Consider the following 26,009-nt stretch of genomic DNA (forward strand, 5'->3'; position numbering starts at 1 on the left):
GCTGATTCAAATTATTAAATGGCAACAAAATATGTTGTGTTCATAATGAACATAGGACCTCATGGTTAGCGCAGCGGGCACCAGCAACCTGGCTTGGAATCTGGTGCTGTAACGAGTTTGCACATTCTCCCCATGACCTGTGTGGATTTCCTCTGGGTTCTCCAGTTTCCTCCCACCTTCCAAATATGTATTGAGTTGGCAGGTTAATTGTGTATAAGGTGTATTTGGGCGGCATGGACTCATGATACTATGCTGAATCTCAAAAAAGATCCCCATGCAAATAGTTGGAAGACAAAAATGACCCATTCATATGGAAAATACAGCAAGCTGTACTTGTATGAATCTAACATCGTTTTAATCTTTGTTTTTGTTTATCAAAAAGTACAATTAGACAACTCTACAATTCTGTGGTCTAGATATTGTTGTTCCCTTGAAGCACAACATGATACTGACCAAACAAGATTCAGTGTGATGCAGCATGAAAATTTGGTTCACTGAGCTTTAATAATTTTAGCACTTTGATGTAGGGTCACTATGATGTTTTTTCTCTCTCTCTCTGCACATTTGCTGCTTGACCAGCTGAGTGCTTCCAGCATTTCTGCCTTTAGCTCCAGATTTCCATCACCTGCAGTGTTTTGCTTTCATGTTTTACTGATATTGAGTGGAAGATAAATATTGCTTATCTCTGGGGTTAACTTCCCAGCTATTCTTCACGATTGTTCTATGGAATTTTTTAAAAAAACATTTACCTCCGGGAACTGTGCAGCCTCAAGATAATGTCGTGTTCAAAAAAGACCTCTCTGATAATCACTCAAATACAATCCATCCCAATTTCTATATTCAGCACCACACACCAACTGCAGAACTCGGTCTCTGAACCTGTGACAAGGATGTGATGTACGGTCTTTAAAAATACCGTGTGGCATTCAGAAATATGTTCTTAACATCCTGCAATATATTCTGTGAACAAATTTACATTTTTCTACACAAGTTTTAATTTATGAATTAGACAAGAGTATTAATATATACAAGTAGGCAGAATACACTGATGGTTTTGGTGGGAAGTGATGGCAGAGATAATACAACATAGACAAGAACTTCCTGATTCATTGATGCGTGGTCGTGACAAGATCACTGTTCATTCATAATTTCTGACTCTAAGGAGTTGTATGAACTTTGTTCTTTAAAAAAAATAGATTTACACGAGCTCTTCTTTCAAAATGCTTGAAATATCTTGATTTCATGGCAGGTAATGTTAAAAATCAACTCCAGTTAAACCACGTGGCAAGCAAAAAGTCCTTGGTAGTAAAGCACCCACAATCATATTGCGCAATGTAAATACTATCTGCTTCCTTGCCTTGTTATACAAGACAGAAAAAGTGATGTACCTGTAATATTCCACCTGATGCCAAGCTCTGTAAAAACCATCCAGAGATTCCTCGCCTTGACGTACATAGGTCGTCTTACTTATATACACACCTACAAAAATATTAACTTTGTTAGCAAGTATCGTGCGACAGTGGATAAATGCTTAAACTCCAATTTATTATTTATTCTTTACTTTTAAACCTCTACTAATCTTTTAGGGTTTTATTTTAAAAGAAAGTGACTTTTAAATTAAGTCTGTAAAAATGGCTTGCTTTAATAAAAGCTGTTTAAATTGATCCTTGCTTCCAAACAATGGATAACATTAATGAAACTTGTATTATGTTTAACTAATTTAATCTTAGTCCTCCAAACTGGAGGGGTAGTATCCAGTGATCATTGGGGGATCAGAGGTGGAGAGGGTGAGCAAATGCAAGTTCTTGGGAATCAGATCTTTCCTGGACAACCCGCTAATGGTATCATGAAAAAAAGCACGTCAGCGCCTATACTTCCTCAGAAGTTTGTGGGAGTGTGGTGTGTGGTAAGACATCAGAAACCCTGGCAAATTTCTATAGAGGTATGGTGGAAAGTGTGCTGACCGACTGCATAATGGTCTGATATGGGGACACCAATAAACCGAAGTGCAAATCCCTGCAAAAGGTAGTGGACACCGCCCAAGACATTAGAGGCAAAACCCTCCCCACCATTGAGAACATCTATAGGGAACGCTGCCATCGGAGAGCAGCAGCAATCATCAAGGATCCACAGCACCCACCACCCGCTCTGTTCTCATTGCTGCCATGAGGAAAGAGGTCTAGGTGCCACAAGACTCACACCACCAGGTTCAGGAACAGCTGCTACCCCTCCACCATCAGACTCCTCAACAACAATCTCAATCAGGAACTCATTTGAGGACTCTTTAATTTTGCACTCTATTGATTTTTTTCTCTCCACTTGTTTACATTTCTTTATAGGTGTGTACACTGAGTATAGCTTTTTTTGCACTTCCAGTAAGCAGTAATTCTGCCTCACCCGCAGGTAAAAGAATTTCAGGGTTGTATATGAATGTACTCTGACAATAAATCTGAAATTACTGGGCACAACCCAATGAAAACAATCAATTTTGAGAAGGTAATCAAAGAAAGCAATAAAGACCAAATCTTCATCTTCTAGAGGCTTTAAAAAATTAGACAAAATTTTATATGCTCAACAGAAACAAAAATCTTTACAACTGGGTTAGGCAGATTTTGTGCTGTTACATAAAGGTATCATCCTCAAGAAATCAATTTTCCTAAATAATAGTGATCTGAATGTAGAAGTTAAAATGACATGAATTTTAAACTGCCAAGCAGTATGTTGCAAATACATTGACCCATAAACTAATAGCACTGTTGTCAGCTCATGCAGTTCCTGCAACTGATCATTAAACTGAGCTTGCAATCCTATGCATGAAAATGCAAGCAACAATATCAGAGCATTCCCAAGACCTTCAGCCAAAATGCTGAACAGACCATCTATGCCCAAGCTCTTCAAAACATCATAACATCAACAGAAGCTATTCTTCACCTAAACCAGTTGAGGCCATCAAGCTCCAGGGCTGAGGACGTTCTCGAGGATTAGGACTACCTCTGACCAAGTTGCTCCACAACATCACGATCTTGTTGGGGCATTAAAAGACTTGGTGGCCACACCTCTCCATGATCAAATGCCTATTGATATTTACAATGCACGTAGTTGCTAAGGTGAGGACAGATTTCCATCTCTTCCATCCAGACAAGAGCACAATATATTCCAGACAAATGAGCTGGAGGAGAGAATTTTTTTTTTTTTTTTTTTTTTTTTTAATCACTTTTGAACAAAACCTTTAGATAGTTATTTTTGTAATGAATATGGTTTAGCGTTTTAGCTGCTAGCAATATACTCACGGATTGCCTCAGATTCATTGTTGTTAAACACTGGAACATTTACACAAAGATAATGGTATACTATTCTTAACATGTTGAATGGAGATATCCAGCAATTTAGTACATCCACTGCAGTGCAATTCATTCATTTTCTATTTTCTCCTTACTTCAGTTCTCCAGATAAGCGAGAGGTTACCAAATGTTCCAAGGTTTTAGCCAATATTGCATCAACTAGATCTGATTAGCTTGCCTTGTCCTCAGTTTGGATTTCATTTGGATAAACCTTGCAGGACATAGCAGGCTTACTTCTCGTGGAAGGGTGGAGAGCCCTGCACAATCTGCAAGTGTTGTCACAGAAACACATGGTTTTGGTAAAATTGATGTTATATTTACTGATAGATTTGCTAATGCACTGTCTTGACAGACAAATAATATTTAGTCATGCAATATTTATTCAATTTCAAAACAATTTAATGCTCCTCAATGTTAGTGACTAAACAAAAAGTTAAATTCTTTAATAAATCTGTCCATCAAAAAAAAATCCATACTTGAAGACAGAAGGCAAAGCAACTTTCTTGTATATTCATTAACTTGCATGCAGATTTCAGATTTATTGTCAGAGTACATACATGACATCACATCCCACCCTGAGATTCTTTTCCTGCAGGCAAAGCACATCCCACCCTGAGATTCTTTTCCTGCAGGCAAAGCACATCCCACCCTGAGATTCTTTTCCTGCAGGCAAAGCACATCCCACCCTGAGATTCTTTTCCTGCAGGCAAAGCACATCCCACCCTGAGATTCTTTTCCTGCAGGCAAAGCACATCCCGCCCTGAGATTCTTTTCCTGCAGGCAAAGCACATCCCGCCCTGAGATTCTTTTCCTGCAGGCAAAGCACATCCCGCCCTGAGATTCTTTTCCTGCAGGCAAAGCACATCCCGCCCTGAGATTCTTTTCCTGCAGGCAAAGCACATCCCACCCTGAGATTCTTTTCCTGCAGGCAAAGCACATCCCACCCTGAGATTCTTTTCCTGCAGGCAAAGCAGTACTCACATAGCATATACATGTAAACAAATAAAGTGTAAACAGATAATGAATGTAAACAAACCAACTGTACAATACAGAAAATTAAAAAAAAACAAAATGCATGAGGAAGAGTCCTTAAATGAGTCCCTGATTGAGTTTGTTGTTGAGGAGTCTGGTGGTGGAGGTAGCAGCTATTCCTGAACCTGGTGGTGCGAGTCTTGTGGCGCCTATATCTCTTTCCTGATGGCAGCAGCGAGAATAGAGCATATATTGGGTGATGTGGATCCTTGATGATTGCTGCTCTCCGACGGAGGCATTCCTTGTAGGTGTTCTCAATGGTGGGGAGGGTTTTGCCTGTGATGTCCTGGGCTGCATCCACCACTTTTTGCAGGTATTTGCGATCAGGGATATTTGTTTCCCCATACCAAATCATTATGCAGCCAGTCAGCACACTTTCCACCACACATCTGTAGAAATTGGCCAGTTTTTCTGTTATCACAACAAACCTCCTGAAACTCCTGAGGAAGTAGAGACGCTGAAATGCTTTCTTCATGAGGCCATTAGAATGTTCAGGAAAGATCCTCCAAGATAGTGACTCCCAAGAACTTGTATTTGCTCACCTTCTCCACCTCTGATCCCTCAATGATCACTGAATTGTAGACCTCTGGCTTTCCCTTCCTGAAATTAGCAATCAGCTCCTTAGTTTTGGTGAGATTGAGTGCAAGGTTGTTGTTGGTGCACCATTCAGCCATGTTTTCAATCTCCCTCCTGCAATTCATTGTTTGCTGTAGAAGAGGATATTAAACCCAATTTCCACAACCAATATTGCATATTTCTTGTTTTGAGAATAATCGTGAACATTTTTGGAACTGTATATTTGCACAAGTAACTTTCCCTTCTGTTCAAATATAAAGTTCAAAAAATGTTCATGATTATTCTCAAAACAAAAAACTTCTAAATACATGGTTGTGGAAATTAGCTTTAATATCCTCCACAGCAAACATTGTCACCATTAAAAAGAAAAAAATGGAAAATAATGAATTGCACACAATTTAATAAATATACAAAATCTCTTGGAATAGCTTTTCAAAATAACATGCAGGTTTCAGGCACCATACTTTAAAAAAAAAATCACTGGATGGAGTTCAAATCTCTAATGTTACAATGTTCAGGGACAGATCGGTCACCAATGTCAGCTGATTCTGTGTCACCAATGCAAGCATAACATTTTTTAACCATCCACACACATTGTCGTTTCTTCCAGTACTAACTCACCATCAAATCGAACACGGGGTCTTTCCAGAAACATCTGTCTCCAAGAACTGTACAACACCAAGTTGCTGCATGTTCGACCCCAGACTTTCAGGCAGACCAAGTGCCATATTTCAGGATCTCTAGCAAAAAGAAAATAAATAAAATGAAAGTAGCAGAAACAAACATTTCAATTTCTAAATTTGCAACTGCTGCTAATAAGTATTTATTGTGTAAACACTAGTACACGTAACTCCTCCCTCAAAACGCTGAGAGAAATTGGGGAGGTTATCATTTAAAACCAGTCTCTAAGTTCCCAAATTGGCTTGTTAGATCATTTCAGGGAGGTGCAGTATTTTATATATAGGTTGGTTGGACAGGATAGGGGCAGCTGATATCCTTCATTGAAGGACTCCAACAAGTCAGATGGAGTTCTACAACATCTGATTTAGACGCAAGAAAAGCAATATGAGGGAACTTACAAGAGTACTGGTGTAATTTTAGGTAACTTTTGTCAGGGCTTAATTAAATTCAGGAATCTGTACAATCACTGTCTGTATACACAAAGCCTAGTTAACTTTTGAGTAGAAATTAAATTCACTTTGCATAGTGACAATACATTTCTGATAAATAAGTACACATTTTTAGCACAACTTTGATATGTTAGGAAGGGCATTACCCTGATGCTTCTGTATGTGAACTTAGCCTGTTTGCAAAAGTGATTTGATATCACTGCTGCCAAACTGGACCTCAGCAATGCAGCTAACATCCTTACTTCAGCTTGTGTGAAGAACCCATCATCTAAACAGTAGGGGAATGCCCCGTGAGACCAACTCTCCATTGCCAGCCCTTTCATCTGTGTTATTCATCAGGTTCTTCAGTTGCTTGCAGGTTGGTTGCTAACTGATTTAGAGTTAGTTTGGGTTAAGCTAAAGTCCAGTGGTTTTGCAGACATAATGGGAAGTTTTGTTGGACTATTTGGATTGGTTTTGTAGAAGCAATAGTCTGACTTAACATTAACCTTCAGAACAATGGGGTGCTCTGCTACTCAATTGGGATTGCAATGTAATAGGGGAGAATGAGTTGAGGGCATGCAAAACAGGGCAACCTGCAAGCAAAAAGAGTAGGAGCACAGGCAAAAGTCTTTAATAGCTATTACAAGATCAAACCAGCATCCACAAAGAAGGGATATCACACAAGGGTAATGATGAACAATTACTTTATTAACAAAAATTCACCTTCGAACTTTAATTCATAATCCCCCCTTTTATAATAATGCCCACTGGTTACTATGCAAATTTCTGTAAAACTAATAAATTCCCCAGCCTAAGTATAACATATGTAATTAAAGTCAAAGTTATATTTCCAACCAGTCCACAGAAAAACATAAACACAAAACAAAGACAAAACACACAAGACTCACCGAGAGGGAGAGAGAGAGAGAGAGAGAGAGAGAGAGAGAGAGAGCACAAAATTCGAAGTTGTCTTCTTGTGTTGCTTCCAAAGAGAGGAACAACTGGCTTGCACCGGATCCTTCTGACTGACTTTGAAATTTTCATCCTTTTTTGAAATCCCAACATTCTAAACCGTCTTCCAGACCATGACTCATGCTCTGGGCCTTCTTCCACTCCACCCCGAGTGGTGGTTTATCGTCCAAGTCCAGAAGTTTTTTTATAATTTTCTGCACATGTTCAGTGTGTCTCCCACTCTCTCAGCAGTCCACCTTCACCTTGGCTCCCTAAGGCAAACTGTCACTTTTTAACATAAAATCAAACACATAGGCCAAAACACAACACAGAACTCTGTAAGCTCCACTGCTAAAAAAAAAAAATTTGGTCCACAAGAACAAATTTTTAACAATTAATGGAAGTATTACATAAATAAAATAAATAATCAATTTTTTTTTACAATAAGTTGTGATTAGATTCATATCTACCCAGATTAACATCTTGACAATCTGCTATTACATTATCCATCCCCTTTATGTGTGTAATAATTAAATCATACTCTTGTAATAGTAAGCTCCAATTCATTAACCTTTTCATTTCATTTTAGACTGAAAAACTAATGAATTATGATGAGTATATATTATTAATGGTTTTTGAGCAATACAAATATACACATCAAAATGTTGCAATGCTAAAACAAGTGCTAATAACTCCTTCTCAATGGTCGAATAATTTTGTTGATGGTCGTTAAACTTTTTTGAGAAGTACGAAATAGGATGTTCTACTCCATCACCATCCTTCTTCTGTAACAGTACAGCACCAACTGCTTTGTCACTGGCATCCACAGCTAAAGAGAATGGCTTTTCAAAGTTAGGGGACACAAGTACAGGCTGATGGCAAAAAAAATGGCTTTTAACTTCAGAAACGCTTCCTGGTATGCATCTTACCCGATAAATTTTTCTTTCTTTCCAAGTAGTTTTGTTAATGGGAGTGCAATTTCTTCAAAGTTTTTACAAAATCTACCATAGTAGCCAATCATACCTAGAAATCTCCGAAGAGCTTTCTTATTACCGGGGATAGGAAACACAGTGATAGCCAATACTTTCGCTCCAACCGGTGCCACCTGTCCCTATCCTACCTCATAACCCAGATAAATTAGTGGCATGTCCAAAATCACTCTTGTGCAAATTCACTGTGAGGTGTGCTTCCATCAGTTTCTGAAATAACTGCTCTAATTCAAGCATGTGTTCTTCCAATGTATCCATACTAATTACTAAATCTTTGATTATAGGCTCCTGTGTGCTCTAAACCCTGAATTACTGCATTAATCATTCTCTGAAATGTGCCAAGTGCATTTTTCATCCCGAAAGGCATAACATTATACTCATACAATCCCGAAGGTGTAACAAATGCAGAAATCTCCATGCCTTTCTCTGTCAAAGGAACACACCAGTATCCTTTTAAGAGATCAATCTTTGTTAGAAATTTAGCCTTTCCCTTATCTATTCTGGGAATAGGGAACACATCAGTCTTTGTCACCATGTTTACCTTTCGATAATCTGTACAAAACCTAATTCAGTCATCTGGCTTAGGCATCAGAACAACACAGGATGGACTCCAATTTGAACTTGATTTTCGGATTATGTCATTTTTGAGCATATAATCCACCTTTTGATCCAATAATCTGCTCTTTTCCTGATTAACGGTAAGGATGGTGCTTAATAGGCTTCATCACTGACCTCCACATCATGACAAGACACAGTAGTTCTTGGAACATCTGGGAATATATCCTTAAATTTCATGTAATGTCTTCATTTCTTCCTTTTCTGATTTAGTCAAATGCATTAACTTGGTGTCTAAGTTTTGCAAAACTATAGAATTTTCCAGCCTGGGGCTTATCACTTTGTGCTCCATGACCTTCCACAAAACTTATCTCCTCCTTACTTTCCTCTATAACTAGCAATTTGGTTGGAATCCTAGTCTCCTCCTCAGTCATTTTCTCAAAGTAAGGTTTAAGCATGTTCACGTGACAGACCTGTGTCTCTCTTCAACGATCAGGCATCTCAATGACATAGGTGACCTGGTTAATTTTGATTTCACCTTATATGGTCCTGAAAACTGAGCTCTCAAAGGGTTAGACTGCATTGGAAACAAAACCAATACTTTGTCGCCAGGTTTAATATCCCTAATTTTTGCTTTTTGATCATACCGAATTTTCATTTTTCCCTGAGCATTTTTAAAATTTTTCTTTGCCATCTCACAAGCATTATGCAATCGGTTTTTAAATTTGAAAACATAATCCAACAGATTTGATTATTTATTATGTATCCACTGTTCCTTCAACAATAGTAATGGACCCCTGACTTCATAACCAAACACCAACTCAAATGGACTAAAGCCCAGAGACTCTTGAGTTGCCTCTCTTCAGAAAACAATAACAAATGGATTCCTTCATCCCAATCCTTATTATTTTCCACGCAATAAGCCCTCATCATATTTTTCACAGTTAAATTGAACCTTTCCAAGGACCCTTGACTTTCAGGATGATAGGCAGATGACACAATTTGATAGGCTTCCAATTCATACACCACCTGTTGAAATATTCCAGACATAAAATTACTCCCTTGGTCCAATTGAATTTCATTTGGGAGGCCAAACAGTGTGAAAAATTTTAGCATAGCCTTCACAATCGTCTTTGCTTTAATGTTTCTCAGGGGAATAGCTTCTGGAAACCTTGAAGCTGTGCACATGAGTGTTAATAAATATTCATTTCCTGCTTTGGTTTTTGGCAATGGGCCAACACAATCCACTATCATTTTTGAGAAGGGATCCCCGAAAGCAGGGATGGGTTGTAAAGGTGCCACTGGTGGTCCTTGATTAGGCTTGCCCACCTGTTGACAAGTGTGACAGGTTCTACAAAAGTTCACAACATCCTTTCTTAATTTCAGCCAATAAAACTGTTTCCTTATCTTTTCTACTGTCTTCTTATCTCCAAGACGACCTCCTAAAGGTGGTAATATTTAATTCCTGTAAGTTTTGGGAATTACAACTTGCCTTATTACCGCCAGTTTTCACTGGGAGGTATCACTTGTGGTCTCTACTTTCTCATCAATATTCCATCTTGAACAAAGTAACCTACTGGCACAGTTTCAATTTCCTGGTTAGACAGAATCTTATCTCTTATCCCAGCAAGATCAGGATCATGCTTTTGTCTAGCTATTAATTCTTCTCTTGACAACAGGAAAGCTGGATCCTTAGGTTTGTCTTCAATGCTTGCCTCCACTACAGGATCATCATAAACTTTCTCTACATCTACCTTGTTTCTAGACATGGCTCTAGTAATGGCACACGCAGGGTATATTTCCAAATCCTTTTCAGACTCATAAACCAATGGCTTGTGATTTTCACCGCAGGTATGACTTTAGTCTGTTAAATCATCCCCTAACAAAAGAGAAACTCCATCCACCGGCAGACTTGATCTTATCCCTATCGTAACCGGGCCATTAATTAAGTCTGATTTCATCACTATTCTATGCAAAGGTATAGGTTCTGTTTCACCACCAATACCTTTAATTAAATTCACATCTCCAGTATCGGTTTCCTCACCAAAATTCAAAACGTTGCTTAATACAAGCGATTGAGCTGCTCCAGTATCTCGCACGATTTTAACTGGCACTTGATTGGATCCTTCTTTAACCAAAATGAAACCTCCAGTCATGAATGGTTTAAAAATATCCCTACAACTTTCTCACTCTGAACACAGACAGTTGGTACCACCCCTTTCTCTTTCTTCCTCTTCAGTACAGGACAATTTGCTATTATGTGCCCTGGCTTCTTACAATAGTGGCAAATAACACTCGAAAAATTTTCCTTCACTCATTTCTCTTCCTCTCTTCCTTTAGCTTCACTTCTAGATTTTCTTTCTACTCTACTTGGATTATCAGCAGTATTCCTTTGAAAAGTTTTCCCTGGTATCCACTTAGACTCGTGGGTTAAAGCTTATTCCTCTACGAATTTAGCCAATTCTTGCCATGTTTTTATATTTTTCTCTGTCAAGTACACTTGAATATCGTCAGGAAAGTAATTTTTAATCTCCTCAATCAGAATGATTTCCCTCAATAAATCAAAGTTATTTTCTACTTTCATTGCGGCATACCAATGATCAAAACACACAACCTTCCTATAAGCAAAATCCAGGTAAGATTGGGTTGCTGCTTTTTTAAAACTCCTGAACTTTTGTCTATAAGCCTCTGAGACTAGTTCATAAGATCGGAGTATAGCCTGCTTTACAAATTCGTAATCAGCTGCTTGTTGTACAGTGAGACACGAGTACACCTGTTGGGCTTTCCCATTAAGAAAACTTTGTAGCAGGAGTGACCACTGGTCTGGTGGCCATTTTAAATTTATAGCTTCTTTCTCAAAATGCTGAAAATACTGGTCTATTTCAGCTTCCTCAAATGAAGGAACCTCACTGCTCTACTGACCAGAAACCTCTCCTCCTGACCAGCATGTGGGTTTTGGGTTTCTCCCTCTCCTTGGGTTAGGGTCTGCCTCAATTTAGCTAGTTCTAGCTCATGTTTCCATTCTTTCTCTCTCTCTTCCATTTCTGCCTGCCGCACTGCTTCCCGTTCGGCTTTCCATTCTGTCTCTCTTTTTTTCTCACTCTCTTCCCTTTCTGCCTGCTGTACTGTTTCCCGTTTGGCTTTCCTTTCTGCCTCTCTTTTTTTCTCTCTCTTCCCTTTCTGCCTGCCTTACTGTTTCCCGTTTGGCTTTCCTTTCTGCCTCTTTTTTTTCCTCTCTCTTCCCTTTCTGCCTGCCGTACTGTTTCCCGGTTGGCTTTCCTTTCTGCCTCGATTTTTTTTCCTCTCTCTTCCCTTTCTGCCTGCCGTACTGTTTCCCGGTTGGCTTTCCTTTCTGCCTCTCTTTTTTTTCCTCTCTCTTCCCTTTCTGCCTGCCGTACCATTTCCCGGTTGGCTTTCCTTTCTGCCTCTCTTTTTTTTCCTCTCTCTTCCCTTTCTGCCTGCCGTACTGTTTCCCAGTTGGCTTTCCTTTCTGCCTCTCTTTTTTTCTCTCTCTCTCTTCCCTTTCTGCCTGCCTACTGCTTCCCGTTTCTTTCCTTTCTGCCTCTCTTTTTTTTCTCTCTCTTCCCTTTCTGCCTGCCTTACTGCTTCCCGTTTGTCTTTCCTTTCTGCCTCTCTTTTTTTTCTCTCTCTTTCCTTTCTGCCTGACGTACTGCTTCCCGTTTGTCTTTCCTTTCTGCTTCTCTTTTTTTCTCTCTCTCTTCCCTTTCTGCCTGCCTTACTGTTTCCTGTTTGGCTTTCCTTTCTGCCTCTCTTTTTTTTCCTCTCTCTTCCCTTTCTGCCTGCCGTACTGTTTCCCGGTTGGCTTTCCTTTCTGCCTCTCTTTTTTTCTCTCTCTTTTCCCTTTCTTCCTGCCTTACTGCTTCCCATTTGTCTTTCCTTTCTGCCTCTCTTTTTTTCTCTCTCTTCCCTTTCTGCCTGCCTTACTGCTTCCCATTTGTCTTTCCTTTCTGCTCTTTTTTTCCTCTCTCTTCCCTTTCTGCCTGCCGTACTGCTTCCCGTTTGTCTTTCCTTTCTGCCTCTCTTTTTTTCTCTCTCTTCCCTTTCTGCCTGCCGTACTGCTTCCCGTTTGGCTTCCCTTTCTGTCTCTCTTTTTTTCCTCTCTCTCTTCCCTGTCTGCCTCCCTTACTGCTTCCCATTTGTCTTTCCTTTCTGTCTCTCTTTTTTTCTCTCTCTCTTCCCTTTCTGCCTGCCTTACTGCTTCCCGTTTGTCTTTCCTTTCTGCTTCTCTTTTTTTTCTCTCTCTTCCCTTTCTGCCTGCCGTACTGCTTCCCGTTTGGCTTTCCTTTCTGCCTCTCTTTTTTTCTCTCTCTCTCTCTTCCCTTTCTGCCTGCCTTACTGCTTCCCGTTTGTCTTTCCTTTCTGTCTCTTTTTTTCTCTCTCTCTTCCCTTTCTGCCTGCCTTACTGCTTCCTGTTTGTCTTTCCTTTCTGCCTCTCTTTTTTTCTCTCTCTCTTCCCTTTCTGCCTGCCTTACTGCTTCCCGTCCAGCTTTCCTTTCTGCTTCTCTTTTTTCCTCTAACTCTAATTTTCTCAAAGCCAACTTTACTTCCTCTGAAGTTTTCTCCTTTGGAAACTGTTCTAATGCAGCTTCTTCAAATACCCCCTTTTCTACATAGTGCTTAACAATCTTTCGGGCAATTTCCTTTTTCTTCATCCCAGTTCTTACTGTAAGAAGTTTTAACTTGCCAACTATAACCATCAGTTCTGACTTTTTAGCCATTTTTAAATTAACCACTGAAGTGTTCGCTATGAACTGGTCAATATTCATAGTTGCTGGTTTTTCTGCTGGTGATTTATACACTCACCGTTAAAGTCAAACTCAGACGACTGATAACTAAGCACAAGTCAATCGCCCCAAAGCTTCCAAATTGGTTTGATCCCGGACGATGTCCCCAAATTATGTTACAAGATCAAACCAGCAACCACAAAGAAGGCATATCACACAGGGGTAAAATTCACCTTCAAACTTCAATTCAAAATCCCCCCCTTTTATAACAATGTCCACTGGTTACTGTGCAAATTTCTATAACAGTGTAAAACTAATAAATTCCCCAGCCTAAATATTACATAAGTAATTAAAGTCAAAGTTATATTTCCAAGCAGCCCACAGAAAAACTTAGACAGAAAACAAACACAAGATTCACAAAACTTCGATGTCAACTGAAGCAAAGGTCATAAACAAAATTTTGTTTGGTAAACTGAAGCCAAAAGAATGAGAGAGAGAGAGAGAGAGAGAGAGAGAGAGAGAGAGAGAGAGAGAGAGAGAGAGCGCGCAGTCGTCTTCTTGTGTTGCTTGCAGAGAGAGGAACAACTGGCTTGGACCGGATCCGTCTGGCTGCCTTTGGAATGTTCATCCTTTTTGAAATCCCAACATTCTAAACTGTCTTCCAGACCATGTCTCATGCTCTGGGCCTTCTTCCACTTCACAGCACCCCTAGTGGTGGTTTATCGTCCAAGTCCAGAAATTTTTAGATCATTTTCTGCACATGCTCAATCCGTCTCCCACTCTCTCAGCAGTCCACCTTCACCTTGGCTCTCTAAGGCAAACTGTCACTTTTTAACATAAAACCACACAACACATAGGCCAATACACAACACAGAACTCTGTAACATTACAAGAAATATCCAAAGGTTTCAAAGAAACAATTATCCTCCATGCATCTCAGAGAGGGGCAATGCTTTTGAGGATTCCACTTTATTTATCGGGACCAGTTCAGTGCAGGTCAAGGACTGGCTAAAAAGCAGCAAGTTATGCAGTTCTGGATTCACCACTGCATTTTGACCAACCATGTGTTAAAAATGTGACAGAATATTTCCCATTTATCTGCATAAATAGCATCCTAATGGCAGTCAAGCTCGAGAGCATCTGAGACATTTCATCTCTTTTCAGAACACTCTCCCCACCAATGGCACTGTAAGAGGGATGTGGGCTTTGCAGGGTGAGTCAGTATTTCATTCCCTATCCATAACTGTCATCAAGAAAGTGGTGGTGAACAGTTTTTTGGCAAATAAACAAGGTCATCTGCAAAGGTCACCATTCACAAAACCTCTACAGACGTGTGGTGGAATGTGTGCTGACTGCCTACATCACAGCCAGGTATGGGGGCACCAATACTTCTTAGCACAAAGCCCCACCAAGGTACGGAATACAGCCTAATACATTACAGGCAAAACTCTTCCCACCATTAGCTCCTTTCACACTTGCAAGTGATCCCAGGAATTAATGGCCAATCGGCCTTTCAAGTGTCTAGCACGAAAGCAAAATCAGCTCAATGCCAGCATCAGATGACATAATCTCACACTGGGGACTGACGGCCTCGACCCCTAGGACAATTCCCGGCATTTGCAGACACTGGCATTGCAATCGCGCAAGTGTGAAACGGGCAATTTGCATTGTGGGATTGAAATGATCCAAGTTTTTTTTGCCTGAGTGCAGGAATGTCGCAGAGAGAGGAAATAAATAGCAATAGCAGACAATTCTTAAGTAGTGTGGGAAAGTTGGTAGAGCTATAGAGCACAATTTATAAAGACCGTGGGGAAAAAAGCAATGGTGGACCTGACTTCCCAGAATGCCATGCGATAAAGAACCCCCTACTATGAATGCTTCGTGTATGCAGCTATGGACACAGCCCTTTCTCTGCTGCACAAAATTCTGGGAGGGCAGGTCCGCCATCACCTTTTCCCATGGTATTTATAAATTGTATGCGATAGTGCTACCAACTTTTCCCTTGCTATCTAATATTGGGTGTTACAGTGCTACAAACTTTCCCACGCTGCATAAATTGTGCGCTAATGCACCACCAACTTTCCCAACCTGTTTAAAAATTGCCTGCTATTGGTATTTATTGCTAGAACTTCCCACAGTCACTTATAAAGGCTTATAAAGGTTGGGACAACAACAACAGGAGCTGAAGGGCTCATACTGAACATAAAGCTTAATTATGTTATAATTAGACATGATTAATTTTGTTCAAACACAAGATCATGATACATTGATCAGGATTTCGGGCAGGTCCACCATCGCTCGATGCATCATCACATCACCGGTGGAAGGCAGAACAGTCCTAACCCCGGGGATGGCTCCTTACAAATGTGAAAGCGTTCAGTGTCCCTGTTAGGAGTGGTCAAGTGAGAAAAGCCAAATCCCCATTCCTATCCTGGGACACTGAACGGCCGATTTAGTGGGATGCAAGTGTGAAAGGGGCTATTGAGAACATTTACATGGAATGCTGCTGTTGGAGAGCACCAGCAATCATCAAGAATACAAACCACCCAGGACGTGTTCTGTTCTCACTGCCATCATCAATAAAAAGGTATAGGTGCCTCTGGACTTGTACCACCAGGTTCAGGAACAATTGCTACCCCTCCTCCATCAGAATCCTCAACAACAAACTCAATCAGACTCATCTAAAAATTCTTATTTTGCACATTATTTATTACTGAATATTTATTTTTTTCTGTATTCACTGTTTACATTTCTTTCTTTGTTTACATTCTCATTTTGAAGATATTTCTTTCTACTTGAGCACAGTTTATAGTTAGCGATGAGTTGAAATTCTGCCTGGCTCACAGGAAAAATAATCTGAGTTGTATGTGATAACATGCATGTACTCTGACAACAAATTTGAACTTTTGAGACCTGCCTCGAGTCACAAGAATTTTGGTAAATTATAACTTTCACCATTTATTTCAATATCCTGGGACATATTCATTGGGAGGCAACTTGTCTACCTTTAGACCTAATAGTTTGCTCAGTGCTAACCCTTTACTGATAATGATTCTATAAGAGCTTGTAAATTCACTTCTCATCATTAATCTCACTCCTTGACATGTTAGATGCAACTTCCACTGTGAAGACTGACAAAATAACCCAATACAAAAATACTTTTCGTAGCTGCTGCTGCTATTTACGTACCATTATCTCTTGCAAAAAAGAAAAAGTGTGTTATTGAGCCAAATGCAGGTTATGTGCCTTGCGTGAATCACCAACTGACAGTGTGTGCAAACTGCGAGATGCTGGGGATAGGCCTGGAATAAGTGCAAGGGTGTTCAGTGAGGTGGGCTGTACAAGGATAGATATGATTAATGTGGATGTGTTGTATTGACACAAAACCTGATGGCTGGGCAATTAGCGGAAGGCATCCAAAGATGTTCACAGACTTTAATCATCCATTGATAGGTCACTGGACTTCTTAATGCAATGTACGTGTATCATTGTGAAGTCACCAGATTTTTTCCACCCATTTCTTCTTGTGTCCTGTACATCATCTATTTCTGCAGATGGCTTCCACTTTCTAGGAGTGTAAGTCCTTTCCTTTCTCTCCTGGCCATCTACCATGGACAACGGTGCTGAAGATTAGGGTGACTGATCTTGCTCATGTTCAGCAACAAGTTTCTACCAACAGTGAAATAACCTTGACCAACTGTTTCAGTCAAACAAAAGTTCTCTAGGAGAGGTCCAGGCTTGATCTAAGCAGCATTAATCACTTTGAATTAATGTTAGCCACCCTCCAAATATGGGATTTAGAGCACATTTTTGCAAATGTGCAGGTAATCACACATTGTGATCACACTGTCCATTTCCCCACTCTCTCTGCATAGTCTCCCAAACCTTCTCAGCATTTTTTGAACCAAATCAGATTTCAGATTTAATGTTGAGTACATATGTGAAATCACATTCAACCGAGATTATTTTTCATGCGGGTGATGCAGAATTACCACTTACTGGTATGTATTCAATAAAAACATGTAAACAAATAAAGAAATTTAAACAAACTGTGAAATACAGAGAGAATAAAAAAGAATCAATAAAGTGCAAAAGTAAGAGTTCTTAAATGAGTTTGTTGTCTGATGGTGGAGATAGCACTTGTTTCTGAAGCAGGTGCTGAGAGTCTTGTGGCAGACAGTCCTCCTTCCTAACGGTAACAGCAAGAACCAAGCGTGTGCTGGGTGATCCTTGATGACTGCAGCAGCGTTTCTGCAGATGTTCTCAATGGTGGGGATCGATAAACAACAAAACCTTGTGCCTGTTGCTTGTTCATAAAGAGTACCTTGCACAAATATAGAAAGCTCTGCAGACCATAGATAGTTGCTCCAAGGATCGTAGGTCCAAATCACTTGACACAACCCAGCGAAATATATACACAAGGATTTCAAAAGGGATATCTGCAAAACAAAGTATTAAAACTAAAAAGGAACAAACTCAATGTAGTAAAACAGTAAAACACAAAAATCTGCAGACACCATGGTTGAAGTAAAAACAATTGATGACTACATTGGGGCTGCCTCATGTACCCGCGATGAGTTTGCCAACTTCATCCACTTCGCGGACAACTTCCCCCCAGTTCTCAAACTCACCTGGTCCATCTCCAACAACATTCTCCCCTTCCTGGATCTCTCTGTCTCCATCTCAGGAGACCAGCTTTCCACTGACACACATTACAAATTCCCACAACTAACTTTTAAAAAATTTTTATTTATCACTTGTATCAATACCAAACAATTATTCAATTATATATAGATAATACAATATTATTCAATACAAAATTATATTAAAAAATTATATTTTTCCCCAAAACCCCCCTCCCAAGGAAAAGAAAAGAAAAAAACCTATATATATTAATCATTAACAATATTCTCTTGATATAACTATTGCATCTCCTGATTATCAATTATTGATTGAGAGGGTGACGTGGATGAGGATGATCTGGATGGATATTTATTAACAAATTCCATACATGTTCCCAAATCTTACAAAAATTCCCAATCCGATTCCTTAAATGATAAGTAATTTTTTCCAATGGCATACAATTTTGTATTTCAGCTTTCCATCTGTCCATCATTATAAAATTTTCTGTTTTCCACATCACTGCTACAATTTTTTTTGCTACCGCTATTACTATATTAAGAAATTTTTCTTGATATTTATCCAACTTCACTTTCACATCTTATTCATATATATTACCAAGTAAAAATATTTATGGATCCTTTTGTATTTTTAATCTTCCTAATTTGTCCTAATAATATACTCAAATTGTTCAAAAATATTTTCTACTTTAACACAGGACCAAACTGAATGTACAAAGGTCCCTACTACCTTATTACATCTAAAACATTCATCAGAATAATTTGAGTTTAATTCCCACAACTACCTTGACTATACTTCCTCCCACCTTGTCCCTGCACAGATTCTATTCCCTTCTCTCCATTTCTCCATCTCTGCTGCATCTTTTCCCAAGAAGAGGTGTCCCAGACCAGATCTTCCAAAATGTCTGCCTTCTTCCACAAACGTGGCTTCCCTCCACCACCACCATTTAACTCAGCCCTCACCCGCATCTCCTCCATTTCCCATTCATCTGCCCTGGACCCCTCTACCCACAGATGCAACAAACATAGAATCCCCCTTAATCTCACCTACCATCCTACCAACCTCCACATCCAGCACATTATCCTCCAGAATTTCCAGCATTTACAGACTCATTTTCTCCTCTCCTCCCCTCTCTGCCTTCCGGAGGGACCGCTCCCTCCATGACTCCCTCGAGCACTCATCCCTCCCCATCAATCACCCCTGCTCCCAACCCGACACCTTTCCGTGGCCACAGGAGGTTCCACACTTGCGCTCACACCTCCTCCTTCACCATAGTCTGGAGTGCCAAACAGGTCTTTCAAGTGAAACAACACTTCATTTGTGTATCTGCAGGATTGATTTACTGCACCCAGTGCTCCCTTTGTGGCCTTCTCTGCATCGGAGAGACTGGGCACAAATTGGGAGATCACTTTGCTGAGCACCTTTGCTCTGACCGCACCAGTAACAGCGACTTCCCAGAAGCTAACCATTTCAGTTCTGTGCCACACTCACATGTCTGTCTGAGGCCTTATGTACTGTTCCATCAAGTACACCCGCAAATTGCAGGAACACCACCTGACTATTTGTCTGGGCACCCTCCAGCCAGATGGCATTAACAGACTTTTCCAATTTCTGCTAACCTATTCTCCTCTTTCCCCCTCCCCTTTCTCCTCCCTCCCTTCACCCAGCATCCCTCCTCCCCTCCATTCCTGCTGATCTCTCCCTCCCTTCTCCACCTATTACCTCCTGCCTTTGCAACCACTCCTCTCATCCCTACTCTTTTGTTTGGACACCTGCCGACATTTTTCCATACCTTGATGAAGGGCTCTAGCCTGAAACATCGGTTATGTTTTTTTTAACCTTTGCTACATAAAGGACACTGCTTGACCAGCTGAGTTTCTCCAGCTTTGTGTTTTTACTACAAACTCAATGTAGTGGCTAGTTACAGTTTTTGATACAGCAGATTTATCTTTTATTACCAGCAACATACATGCTTAATCCAAACACTAAAGTATGAAAAACTGTAGGTGTCAGGTAGATGTTAACCAGACAGATCTCATAAAATTTGATTTTTCATTCAAAGGCTGCTTTATCTTCCTATCCCAATTCTTTCATTGTTCCCATTTCATTGAGAGTTGATTAACAATTTGTAGGTGGATTTAGGCAAACACAGTAAATGGTGAATAATAATCAATGATCAGCAAAAGATCATTAACTCAAGGACAAAAACAGATTTATTTCTTATGCTAATTAAAAATGTAAAACACATACAATTTAAAGAACAATATGGAGGTATGTTTACAATATCCAAATAGAAAGAACAAACATTAAATTTGAACATTATTCTAAGTTTTTATAGCTTATACAATGCTGCAAAGTCAAGACATTGATCGTCACTCTTTCATTAATTGATAATCTTCAAAAGAAAATGCTGCTTTTGTTGAGAGTTCTAAATTGTTGAAACTTTTCATTCCCGGCCCTCAGTGCTCCTTACGCACTAAATCACAGTGGTGCCTGGATACACTTCTGAATATCACTTCAAAACATTTTAGTCACAAGCATGGCCCACAGCCTGTAAAGGCATTCTGAAGCAAGCCTTCACAATGCCTGCTAAAAGGGACAAGCTTGAGCTGGTCCCAGATCGTACAGCTAAGAGTCAGAAACTTGTCTCAGCTAAGCCCTCAAGTTAAATACTTGCCCAATGTGGCAGCTTATCCAGGGTACTTCAGTCCATTGATCACAATTTTTGTAACCCTCCCACCCCATCTTGGTGTCCAAGCCTAAAATCCCCAATTTATTTGAAAGTAGTTGCAAAATGCTAGCCACCAGAATACCTGACCCAATCTGATACCCTCTCCTCAAACGTGGTCTGTAGCTGAACACTAAAACCCCAACTATGCGAGGTCCAATAACCCTCACTGTGCCAATAGTCCCCTTTCCCCAAAGACGGCTGAACCCAAAGACGGCTGAACCCAAAGACGGCTGAACCCAAAGACGGCTGAACCCAAAGACGGCTGAACCCAAAGACGGCTGAACCCAAAGACGGCTGAACCCAAAGACGGCTGAACCCAAAGACGGCTGAACCCAAAGACGGCTGAACCCAAAGACGGCTGAACCCAAAGACGGCTGAACCCAAAGACGGCTGAACCCAAAGACGGCTGAACCCAAAGACGGCTGATCTCCTTCACAAATGTGGAATGTACAAAGGAAAGATCTTGGAGAAGGCTGTGCCTTTTGGCCCATTAACTAGTGAAAGCTGCTGCAGCATAGTCTTGTGGACAATGTTCAATGGCTGGCATTTACTACACCTTTTATAGATTCTAGACATAACATTTATTTATTAGTTCAAGATGGCTTTCTTGCTCTTTTCAATATCTTTGTGGCAGCTGTATTCTCATGATAGAGAGAGGCAAGATATTCCAAGATCCAGTTAAAGAGGTATGTTTAGTTTTGGTCATTACAGCATTATAAAGGGGGCTAACACCAGCCGAGGTCAGGGCAAGAAAAATTTGCTTCGGCAGTCTAGTAACTGAGAATGAAAGAAGGCATTTTGCATAAGCTATCAGTTATTATGGCCAAATATCAAATAACTAATTTGTAAGCAGGAAGGAGGGATTTTCAGTCAATGAATATTAGATTTTTTAAAAATAGATTTTTGTTTTATTCAACGGACTGTAGAATTTTGGAATCACCTGGAAAGGATACACGAGGCAAGTTAAAAATGAAACCATTCTGCAGTAATATTCATTACAGTAGGCTATTAGGTCAGCACAATACAGTGGGCCAAAGGACCTGCACTGTGCTGTAGATTTCTATGTTCTTAATGGGTCAAAGAGGTATAAATTTCAGAAGATTTGTGGAGCAGGGGAGGCAGGAAAGTCATGGTGTTGAGGCAGAAGAGAATGACAGTGCACCAACTCAGCATTATTCACTGCAACATTTACAACCCATGAGATTTGATTGCCTCTATTAATCCACAAATATTTCCAATGTAACAAAGATCTTGAAACATTTCTTGTTTGTACTGATGACCTGGGAATAAAGTAAAACAGAGACAAGATGTTGCTTTTCAATATAATCAAAAGCCAAAAAAAAAACTTAAGCTGAAAAGGTTCTAATGAGGTACATTTCCTATGGTTTGAAAATGCTCTTACAAAATGTAATTAAGAGATCTACGCTGCCTCTTTCAGTTAACTGCCACTAATGATTGTTTGCTCATACTGTAGGCTCCCTCAAAAATGTAATCTAGCCAAAACTACAGCAGAAGATGGCACCAGTTGTTATTCTATATAGCCAGTCACAGCATGCTTGAATGAACTTGTCAAGTTAATCTTGTCAAGGATCTAAATGTCATCATGATGTTCAGGTTAGTCTAGTTTTCTAAAATAATTCCAAGTCCAATGTTGATAAAGTAAACAATGATGTTATCATATTAATCCGAGAAGTTGGTACTTCTAAATCTCTTATTACTGAAAATATCAGGTTCTTATCAACAAAGTTATGTTTGAAATATGGTGAAAACTCTAAACAATAAAGTTGCAACACATTAAGGACAAAGAAGGTTAAGGCCCGTTTAAAGGAACTATCAAATATTGCAGTGAAAGACCTCGCCTTTGTTCCTTCCTTTTTATATTTAATATTTACTTCAATTATTAATTGCTGAGATGTGAAAAAAGGAACTTTCCTTTGAAGAAGTCTTTATTCTTCAATCTTTATTCTTCAACTAAAGTCATTCATCGACAACACAATAGTGAAATAAAATCATGGACAAGGACACCCAATTTCTTTACAACTTTTTGAAAGTCTGAGTTTCAAATTGTTTTCAACTCTGCCAAGATGCCTGCAAGTTGGAGCTCATTTGTGACACAGCTGGTTGACAAGACTCAAATAAAAGGTTCAGTGTGGATGCACGGGACAGTCATACGACAGCAAGGCATCATCTCATGACATAACCCAACGATGGTCACTTTTGCTGGAAACACATGCAAAACTGCTTTTTGCTGTATTTATACACTTCACAAAAAAAGGTAAAGTGGTGAAATCTGGAGAAAAAAGTTGGACCATCTGTCGAGAACCGCTAGTGACAAAGATGAATCAACTGCAATTCAGAAGACAAACAACAGGAACAGGTCATTGCTGCAGGACCTTGGAAGGATGCGATAACCTCTGATAGATGGTGAAAGACATCCTACGTGGCAACTCCAAAGTAGTTCTTGTGCTCTCAGTAACCACATGTTCCAAGGACTGCCACTTGGAGGAAAAATTCAAGTTTTAAACTTGTGCAGCAGCTGAACCCAAAGACGACTGAACCCAGTACATTTATGAAGGCGAGCGGCAATGTGTTTCAGGAGAGGGGGTGGAATTAGAAGGCCGAGTATACAGGAAGGGCAACTGTGATTCAGACAAGAGTGAGAAGAAAGTCATTTCACCAATCCGCAAAACGTACTTCACTCTCAAATTGGTGATCAGATCCTTTGAGATAATTTCTCTGAAGAAAAGTCTATGACTTAAGCGTGGAAGGTGGAAGGAGGGAGTTTGAGAAACTTTTTGTGCTATGGATTCAGTGGTGAAGTCCATTTTTTTTTCCTGGAGCCATTGATATTCTTCCAAGATGGCATACAGCCTTCCAAGTACCAGAGAGCAGACGTCACTGAGTGACAACAGAACAAGCTGAGATACAGTGTGAAATGGCTGCAAGTTTAGAATCCAGTCGTCACCAATGACACAAGCAGAAAGAGGTCTCTACTGTGTCTGCTTCACAAAATATAGATTTTTTTTTCCTGTAAGGAAAATGAGAAATACTGGAAATGATAAACATAGGAATAAAGATTTGGTATCTTTGGCCAGCTCTCTCTGATTCTGAGCAAATTATTCAAGTGATATTTCTTATTTAAAGAGGTGAACAAATAACAGACTAAATAAATAGTCTAATATCAGGATGGGAAACTATTGAGCGTGACTATAAATCATTTAGATATACACATCTCAAAAATTTCTTCAGCTAAGGTCAAGTCCAACTCTTTTAAATAAAGTTTTGACATTAGAAGAGTCAATTGATGTATTTTAGCCAGGCATTTGACAAGATCTTACACAAGGCAAGTTGATCAAAAACAAAAGCCCACAGGATCCAACAGAAAGTGGCAATCAGGACAAAATTGGGTCCCTGACATGAAAAAGGTTTGATAGAAGCTTTTTGTGACCAGAAGACTGCTCGCAGTGGCCTTACTGCATGGCTCAATGGTTGGTCACTTGCAATCAATAATTTAAATAAATATAGAGAATGATTAATAAGTTTGTAGGTGATCCAAAAACTAGCTGAGTAGTTGACAGAAAATTGGGGAACTGGAGGAAGAAACCAAAGTAAACTCAAAATCAACTGGGAAAAGTTTGAGAAAATACACTTGGAGAGTGCAAAGAAATCCAGAAGAAATGGTGCATAACAAGAAATGCAGAGGTTCACATGCAAGATCATTTCCACACATCCCTGAAGGTAGCAGGGCAGGAGAATATGGTGGTTAGGAAGGCGTATGGGATCTGTTGTTTTGTTCAGGATGCGGATACACAGAGGCTGGGAGACAATGTAATGGCTGCATTACCAGGTTTCTGCTCAACTGTTCTGATCACACGTTGCTGGAAGGATGGATTAGCACCAGTGCAATGATTTCTGGGTGTTGACTATAATGGGGAATTTTATTTGTGAGGAAGGTTAATGAGGTTGATAGTCTTCTTAGGAAGAAAGGTTGAAGGGAGATTTAATTATGATGCAAAGTCATGATACCTGTACAGTAAATATTTCCATTAACAAGGGACAGAGATTTTAGATAATTTGTGGAAGGAACAAGAGTTAAAGGATTTTTTTTCCACCTAAAGAATGAAAGAATGATGGGGATCTAGGACTCGAGACCCAAGACAAAAACTCTCATCACATTTTAGCAGGCACGATGATGAGCCTTTGATGTTAGTTTGTCATCATAAAGGAGAACAGTTTTATGATGACCCTAGAGAACGATCCAGTTACATGGTCACTGTGCAGAGTTCAACATTAAAAAAAATAGCCCAAGAGTCATCAGGTAAATTATTTTGAAATAGCACACCAGCAATTTGACAACATTATTTACATTTTCTTATTAAATAATCTGTATTAATTGACACTTGAACACAATTTTTTCCCCACATAGGAGTGTTGTCAGCTGAAGGGCACAAAATGAACCTGATCATAGGAAAACTTATTTTAAGCATTTGTTTAACAAGACAAAGTAGAGGTATTTGTATTCTCCTGCTGTGACGTGCTTTCTGCTACCCAAGTTTCTGAATGGGAGGGTGGGGGAAGAAAGGTCAGTGAAACTTGATCAATGAAATGTTACAACTTTTACAAATCACCAATTTAGAAGTTTTTATTTATTACAGGTTGTAAAATTAAACAGTCACTCATGGTTTGCTGAATAATTGTCTGTTTACTTCATCTTAATGCCCCAGAACTACTAACCCATAGAAATGGGCACAGGTCTGTACTGAAGAACTTAAGTTGGGAAAGGTATTTCAATTAATTTGCACTGAGTCCACACTTATCACAAAATACTTAAACTAATTTTATTGAAGATTTTTATAGTTAGCAATGTTTGATCAATTGTTCTGCTAAATTTATGTGCATGCCTTTCATCAGAATTCCCAATGAATCGTGTACCTGATATGTGTGTCTGGTTCACTCCAAATTCAGGCTGACATAATTTGTGGGGGGAGTCCTGCAAGCCGAGTTGCTGTTGAAAGTATGGCAGTAGATCAGTTACTTCATTGGCCTGTCCCTTATCTTCTTTGCTGCAAAAGATGGGATTTTAATTCACATTTTGGCAAGACAATGTTGTCATCTGTAAGCAATTTCATGAGAAACTTATTGGAATTCCAAATTAATTGAATGAAACACTATTACAATTCAGTATATAAAAAAACTACAGAATCAAATTCCCACATACTGATGTAATCCTATCAATAACTTTAGAAATGGTATTTTTGGTCAATTTTTTACAATATTCCAGGAGCAAAATGCAAACATAACTTGTAATGTTTTAAAACAAAAAAGCTGGAAGGATG

General features: G+C 39.5%; 1 protein-coding gene across 6 annotated transcripts in view; it reads right to left on the minus strand.

Moving 5' to 3' along the window:
• The window catches only part of fbxo9 (F-box protein 9), a 77,398-nt gene that overhangs the window by 18,011 nt on the left and 33,378 nt on the right, over positions 1–26,009 (minus strand). For all 6 annotated transcript variants that reach the window (XM_069886031.1, XM_069886030.1, XM_069886028.1 and 3 more), the window contains 4 exons: positions 25,606–25,736; positions 17,626–17,740; positions 5,571–5,689; positions 1,389–1,479 (listed from right to left, as the gene is read on the minus strand). In XM_069886031.1, the coding sequence (XP_069742132.1) occupies positions 1,389–1,479; positions 5,571–5,689; positions 17,626–17,740; positions 25,606–25,736 (456 nt within the window). The remainder of the gene's footprint in view (positions 1–1,388; positions 1,480–5,570; positions 5,690–17,625; positions 17,741–25,605; positions 25,737–26,009) is intronic.

The sequence above is a fragment of the Narcine bancroftii genome, chromosome 6, assembly GCF_036971445.1.
Source record: "Narcine bancroftii isolate sNarBan1 chromosome 6, sNarBan1.hap1, whole genome shotgun sequence".
NCBI classification, from domain to species: Eukaryota; Metazoa; Chordata; class Chondrichthyes; order Torpediniformes; family Narcinidae; genus Narcine; species Narcine bancroftii.